General features: G+C 49.1%; 1 protein-coding gene across 1 annotated transcript; it reads left to right on the forward strand.

The window, feature by feature from the left end:
* The first annotated feature begins 1,334 nt into the window (after positions 1-1,334).
* Positions 1,335-4,583, forward strand: PRR20G (proline rich 20G). The gene is made up of 2 exons (XM_039477135.2): positions 1,335-1,386; positions 4,015-4,583. The coding sequence occupies exons 1-2, from the start codon at positions 1,335-1,337 to the stop codon at positions 4,581-4,583; spliced, it is 621 nt and encodes a 206-aa protein (XP_039333069.1).
* The last annotated feature ends 3,197 nt before the right edge of the window (positions 4,584-7,780 follow it).

The raw sequence follows: 7,780 nt of genomic DNA on the forward strand, positions 1-7,780 counted from the left end.
TTAACCTGGCACCCTGGGTTCCCTCCTTCGAAGCCAGCCTGACCGTTTTTGAAATGTTCACCCACTCAACACACTGTTCTGTGGTTTCCTGGAACAAGACCAGCTCCTGAGGCCCCCGCCCCCACTCCACACACCCGGGACCTGGGCCTGACCTCCCCCTCCATTCTCGGAATGGGCCCAGCTCCCTTCCAGTCTGGGCCTCAGCACTGTTCTTCACTCGCCTGCCTCCCTCGCTTCCCCTCCCAGCCACATCGATTAATTCAAATTCCAAATTCCATATTTCAGTCCAAATATTCCCCGCAATGCTTTCCTTCACCATGCTCATATCTAATCAGATTAAACCTTGATATTCACTACTCTCACGGCACTACGCCTCCCTTTTGCTGGCACTTATTGTAATAGTTCATGTTTTCTCAATGATTAGATTGATCAATCAACCACTGACTTCTATGAACGGGGGGAGGGGGGCATCTTGGCGGGCCCATTTGACAGACAAAGGGCTGGGCCAATGACGTTCCAAGTCTAGTCAGGCCTGCCCCAGATGGCCCCGCCCCTGACCACACCCGTCACGTGACAGCCTCACCGCCTTATAAGAAAGCGCGCGCGGGCGGTGAGCATTCTGCTTTCTGCCGGGCTCTGAGGCGGGGTCGCTGCGTGCTCCCTCCCGCCTGCCTGCCTGGTAGGGGGCGCATTTGAAGGCGACGTCGGAGCCACAGCCGTGACCCCGTGGACGCCTCCAGCTCCTCGGGCCTCTGTTAGTAGAAGACAGCCAACCGAAGGGAGATCAGGTGTGTGTCTGGGTGTCCTTGAGGGGTGGGTAGAGTTTGTGCGGGTATAGGTGGGGACAGAATCCTCAGTGCCCTAGAAAGGCCGAGGCCACCTCCCTTGTCAGCCTTGCCTTCTTCGCAGCTCTGTTCCCCATCCTCCATTTTCTTTCCGTCTTCCGCTAAGTAGGGATCATTTCTCCAGGAGGCCTGTTAGTCTCCCCAGTCCCAGCTCTGTCTGAAGAAACTGGGATAAGCTAGTCAGGCCGCCTCTAGGCCAATCCCTGCTAGCTACTGGCTCCTCCTTGGAAATCCCTTACAGCGTCGAAGTCTCCCCCCCACCCCAACCCCCATCCCTGCCCACACCTTCACGTGATCCCCTTGCGCGGCGCCCCGCGGGCTTGGTGCAAATGTTCTGAGGCCCGCAAGCGGCAATGGCCCGGGAAGACGGGGTGAGGTAGGATCCGCATTGCTGGGTGGTGCTTGGGAAATGAGGCTGTGGTTTAACGCCCCCGCCCCCCGCCACCCCGCTGATGCATTTTTCTCCTCACCCCCTCCCGCAGATTCCTCATGGAGGAACCAAGGCGTTCCAAACGACTTCGCTCCACCGCCCTTAACCAAGGTACCGTCAAATGCCTGCCACTCTCCTTTTAGTTTTTTCCAGATTTGTACTTTACCTTTGGCATTGACTTATAGAACTTAGATATGCAAATGTGACATGTTATGAAATGCAGCAGCCTCTGCTCCTTCTCAGTCTCCCACACCTTTGGGACCGCCATGTCCATCTGGGTAGCCATTTCTTCCAGCACTCCCTCTCGTTCTTTAAATAACGTATGTACCTTACTGCTATTTCTTTTTCCGTTTGGACTTTGTTTATGGTCTTCTCTTTAAGATAGAGGAGTTTTTTAGCTGTAGTTCACACATTCCTACCACTCACCCAGCCACACCCATCCCAGGACACAGGCCCTCTGCCCCTCCCCCATTGCCCAGGAACCAGGAGGACACGAGGATTACTTTCCGCCTCTTTCATAACTTAAGTTTTCCAGGACTTAATACTTCTCTTGGGTTATTATGTCTTTACTTATCACAAGTCCATTCCCCAATTCTTCCCTAATTGCTTAAATTCAAACTCAATCAAGCTTTCTCTCCGTTTCACCTTCTCCTAGCCTGCTCCAGCTGAGACTGACTGTTCTGAGTCTGCTCCCAACTGCCACCCCGGGATCTCCCTTCCATATAATCTGGGAAATATCTTTTCCTCTATTGAAGTTTATCCCATTTCCTATATCTGGTGTCTTTTTCTTTCTTATTTTACTTTTTCTCTTTGGAAAAGGGAGTCCTCACACTGCTTGATTTATGTATGATAAACCAGGTACTCTCACCTTGTTCTTTCCTGGAGTTATTACAACTTGATGGCTGTTGCCAAATTATTCTCTAAAACATTTCCCTTCTAAATCTTTTAATCTTGTCTAGTTTGATAGACACATTACAATAAAGCATGGGTTAAAGGGAAGTTATTGAAGATCTTGCTTGTCTGCAAACATCTTCATTTTGATTCGTAAGGGATACTTTGGTTGGATATCAAATTTTGGGTGGGAAGCCCATTTCCCTTAACATTTTGAAGACATTTTATGTTATCTTCCCTATTTAATTGCTGGTTTCCAGCTGTCTGATTTTTGAGACATGCTGAATCCTGACCCTTTCTATAAGGCCTTTCCTCTCTTTCTCTTTCTCCCTCTCTGGAAGCTTTTAGGATCTTCGTCACCAGCACTCTGGAATTTTATGGGGATATGTCTCAGTGACCATATGCTTCTAATTTTCTTATATGTTATCTTCCTTCTTTTCCATCATTTTGGATTTTTGCTCTCTTTTCTGGGAGATCTTCTCAACTTTATTTTCCAAAGTTTCCATGGAGATTTTCATTTCTGTGCTCATATTTTAATTTCAAAAAGCTGTAGTTTTTCTGAATATTTCTTTTAAAAAGTACCCTATAATTGATTCATGGGCATAATTTCTTCTATCTCTTCGAGAATATTAATTATAGATGTTTTTAGAAAGTCTCATCTGTGGCATAAACTGTTTCCTCCAAGTTGGCTTTTCTTGTGTTATTGTTTTGTCTCATGTTAGAGCCTTTCCTCTGATGTTTGGTAATCTCCGATTATTGCTTATGTTTTTAAAATGGGACCCAGAATAAGCTGATGGGAGCTCCAAGCCCATGGATGGGGCTTGTTGATTGGGTTCCACAGAATATATATTGTTGAGCTATGAAAGTGGGCAACCCTAGATGTCAGTTTCTTGGGACATTTTCTTAGGCTACACAGGTTTCCTAGTGAAGAGGCTTCAGATGATCTTCAGTGCCTGCTCTGTCATTGATAAAATTTCTGTAGATGTTTTGTCTAGTCCTGGGCTTCCTGTTCTGTTTCATTGCTCAATCATTTATCTGTGTGAACACTTCCCTTCCCTGCCAAGCTAGCCTATAGCCCCCCCAGGCTTTTTTCCACCCCTGGAAGCCATGCAACCACCCCAGGCCCCTCTGTCACCTAGAATCCTCTACTTCCTACTAATCCTCTCCCGTCTATACCTTGCTAAATCCCACCCATCCTTGATGTCCCCGGCTTATGTTAACTTCTCCAGCAAGACTTTCTGATCATCTCCTTCCCAATACATGTTAAAATGCTTACTTGAGCCAGACACTAATCTAAACATTTCTCTTGTAGTAACTCAGTTCTTGTAAGGACCCAGGAGTTGGTATGTTATACCAATTCATGAAAAGGGGAACTGATGCCCAGATAAGTGAAACTGCCTGGGAAAACAGCCCCAGCATTCTGGATCCAGTGGCACCTCCCTCATGATACCTTTCACCTCCCAGCTGGTCACTCATTAGCATCATTCAATTTTAGGTGTTTTGTTTGTCTCTCCTACTGAAGTTTAAGCTCAGGCAGCCTGTCATTTTTATTCAAACTCAGCCTTTCTAGGGAACTGTAGACTCATTTACTTATTAATAAAATGATGATTATAATATCCAACTTACAAGGTCATTGCAAGGACTTGAGAAGCTTTTGGAAGGTGCTGAGCCCAGGCTAGGCCCTTAGACAGACAGAGCTCCTGAGGGCTCACCCTGCAGGCATCTCCTGACCCTCACTCGTTGCCAGGGGTCCCCTGGGCGCTCCTTGAACCCCTCTCCTGGTCTCCCTTCCCGAAGGCTTCCTGGGAAGCCCCTGCCCCATCTCCTCACACTCTGCTTCTCTTTTAGCTTCAGGTGGGCCTCTTATGGAGCCAGGCTGCTCTGGCGTGGACCGTGAAGATGCTCCCGAGCCAGTCCAACCTGCAAAACCCATTGCTTATGTGATACCTATGAGACGGGAGCCCCCAGCTCGCACAGAGCCTGCAGGAAGAGGCCGGCGCAGGGGAGGAAGCTGGCAGGCAGGTCGAGGCCATGGCACTGGGGTCGGGCTCCGCAGGGTCCCCCGCCAGAGAGGGGGGCCAGATGTGTACATCCAGCTAAACTACCGTGGAGACCCAGGCCACCAGGGGGAACCAGAAGTCAGGCAGACCCTATCCCTTTCTTTTATCGAAGCAGCTCCTATGCCTGGAACTGTGCAGGAAGGCCCTGGCTCTCAGGCAGCTCAGCCTGAGGTGGGGCTTCAGGAGCCACCTCCTGCCCCTGGGCCTGCAGCTGTGGCCAGGCAGCCCATGTTGGCCCTCTGTCCCTGTATTGGGTTCAGGCCTCTGGGTGGCTCTGGTCTTTTGCGTGTCATGCAGACCTCCAGTGGCACCTATGTGCATGGGGTCCCGGTGTTCCTTGCCCATGTTACACGCTGACCTCTGTCACCCATATTGCTGCCAGCCTCCCTTTCTTCCACCTGGACTTTCCCCAGCCCCAAACTCCATCCCCATTTCTGTTCCATTCCTCCCCACCCATCCCAGCCAGAGCCCTCACTTTGTGTTGTCAGGAGCCTCCAAGCCCTCCTCCCAGGATCTTGACAGTAGTCCATCTGCTTCCAATGCCCCTCTTGCCTTTGCTTTGTATGTTCTGTCAAAGATATGCATGCATGAAGTTCCTCAATGCTTGTTCAAATAAACAAGCAGCTCCCCAAGTCCTTTTAATGTTCTTATATTAAAAGCCAATTAAAGATACTTGGAATAAAAAACAGGGTTGTTGGAATTCTGTTATGTTGATGGTTTAAATGATAGAATGGGTAGGAATGAGGAATAAATCAGTAAAAACTAGATATTTGGGCAAAAGAGAGATGGATAGTGTGACAGAACAGTCGTCTGTGGAGCTCTCCTGGGATCTGCCTTCCTTAGGATCCACAGGTTAGCTAACATGGAGTTCCCCAGGGATCCATTGTCCTGAGGATCAGAGGTCATATAACATGGACTTCTCCTGGGATCCATTGTCCTGAGGATCCACAGGTCATGTAATGTGGAGCTCTTCCAGGATCCATTGTTCTGAGGATCCACAGATCATGGAGTTCTCCTGGGATCTATCATCCTGAGGATCCACAGGTCATCAAAAATGGAGCTCTCCTGCAATCCATTGTCCTAAGGATCCACAGGTCATCTAATTTGGAGCTCACCCAGGATCTATCATCCTGAGGATCCACAGGTCATCTACCATGGAGTTCCTCCAGGATCCATCCTCTTGAGGATCCACAGGTAATCTAACATGGAGCTTCCCCAAGATCTGTTGTCCTAAAGATCAGAGGTCATCTGACATGGAGCTCCCCTGGGACCCATTGTCCTGAGGATCAGAGGTCATCTAATCTGCAGCTTCCCAAGGATCTGTTGTCCTGAGGATCCACAGGTTATCTAATGTGGAGCTCTCCCAGGATCCATCATCCTGAGGATCCACTGGTCATGTAATGTGGAGCTCCCAGGGATCCTTCATCCTGAGGATCCACAGGTCACGTGATGTGGAGCTTCCCTGCAATCTGTTGTCCTGAGGATGCACAGGTCATCTAACATGGAGCTCCCTGGGATCTGTCATCCTGAGGATCAGAGGTCATTTGATGTGGAGCTTCCCTGAGATCCATCATCCAGAGGTGGTCTAACATGGAGCTCTGCCAGGATCTGTTGTCCCAAGGATCCAGAGATGATCTAACATGGAACTCTTCTGGGATCTGTTGTCCTGGGGATCAGATGTGGATCATCTAACATGGAGCTCCCCTGGGATCCATTGTCCTGAGGATCAGAGGTAATCTAACATGGTGCTCCCCCAGGATCTGTCATTCAGAGGATCCACAGGTCATGCAACATGGAGCTCCCCTGGGATCTGTCCTCTTGAGAATGAAAGGTGGATTTGCCCCAGGATGCATCATCCTGAGGATCAAAGGTCATCTAACGTGGAGCTCCCCAGGATCCATTGCCCTGAAAATCCAGAGGTCATTTAATCTGGGGCTCCCCCAGGATCCATCGTCCTGAAGACCCACAGGTTATCTAACATGGAGTTCTACCAGGATCCATCATCCTGAGGATCCAGAGGTCCTCTAATGTAAAGCTCTCCCAGGATCTGTCATCTTGAGAATAAGAGGTCATCTAATGTGGAGTTCCCTCAGGATCCATAATCCTGAGGATCCAGAGGTCATCTTAGGTGGTGCTCCCCCTGGGATCCATTGTCCTGAGGATGAGAGGTCCTCTAACGTGAAGCTCCCCTGGGATCTGTTGTTCTGAGGGTGAGAGGTCATCTAATGCAGAGCTGCCCTAGGATCTGTCATCTGATGATCAGAAGCCATCTCTCAGGGAGCTGCCCTCATATCCATGGTCCTGAGGATTAGAAGTCATCTATCGTGGAGCTACCACCAGATCCCTTTTCCTGAGGATCTAGAGGTCATCTAATATAGAATTCTCCTGAGATCAGTCGTCCTGAGGATCCACAGGTCATCTAACTTGGAGCTCTCCCAGGATCCATTATCCTGAGGATCCAGAGGTCATACAACATGGAGCTGCCCTGGGATCCATTATTATGGCATCCAGAGGTCATCCAATGTGATGCTCCCCCAGGATCTATCATTTTGAGGCTCTTCAGATTATGTAACATGGAGCTCTCCTGTAATCCATCATTGTGAGGATCCACAGGTCACCTAACTTGGAGCTCCCCCAGGATTCACTGTCCTGAGGATCCACAGGTCATCTAAGCTGGAGCTCACCTGGGATACATCATCCTGAGGATCCACAGCTCATCAATCATGGAGCTGCCCTGGGATCCATGATACTGTGGATCCAGAGGATCTAATATGGAGCTGCCCCGGGATCATTGTCCTGAAGTTCCACAGATCATCTAATATGGAGCTCCCCCAAGATCTGTTGTTCTGAGGATCCACAGGTCATCTAAGATGGAGCTTTTGTGGAATCTGTCATCCTAAGTATCCAGAGGTCATCTAATGTGGAGCTCCACCAAGATCCGTTGCCCTGAGGATCAGAGGTCATCTATCATGGAGCTCTCCTGGGATCTGTCATCCTGAGAATCTACAGGTCATCTAACATGGAGCTCTCCTGGGATACATCATCCTGAGGATTGGAGGTCATCTATTGTGAAGCTCTAATGGGATTTTTCATTTTGAGGATCCACAGGTCATCTAACATGGGCTCTCCCAGAATCAGTCATGTTGAGGATCCAAAGGTCATCTAATGTGGACCTCCCCTGGGATCCATCATCCTGCGGATCCAGAGATCATGTAATGTGGAGCTCCCCCAGGATCTGTCATCCTGATGATCAGAGGTCATCTAATGAGCTACCCTAGGATCCACCATCTGGAGTATCAGAGGTTATCTAATGTGGAACTCCTCCAAAATCCCTCATCTTGAGGATCAGAGGTCATCTAATGTGGAGCTTCCCCAGGATCTGTCATTCTGTGGATCCACAGATCATGTAACATGGAGCTCCCCCAGGATCTGTCATTCAGAGAATCAGAGGTCATCTAACATGGAACTCCCCAGGAATCCACCATCCTGAGGACCTACAGGTCATCTAACATGGGAACTTCCCTGGAATTCATCGTCCTCATCTAATGTAGAGC

This window comes from Saimiri boliviensis, chromosome 8, assembly GCF_048565385.1.
Source record: "Saimiri boliviensis isolate mSaiBol1 chromosome 8, mSaiBol1.pri, whole genome shotgun sequence".
Classification (NCBI taxonomy): domain Eukaryota; kingdom Metazoa; phylum Chordata; class Mammalia; order Primates; family Cebidae; genus Saimiri; species Saimiri boliviensis.

Coding starts and splice junctions, on each gene's coding strand:
- PRR20G (XM_039477135.2), top strand. CDS start 1,335: ATGGAGGAACCAAGGCGTTCCAAACGACTTCGCTCCACCGCCCTTAAC. Junction 1,387..4,014: donor CTCCACCGCCCTTAACCAAG/GTACCGTCAAAT, acceptor CTTCTCTTTTAG/CTTCAGGTGGGCCTCTTATG.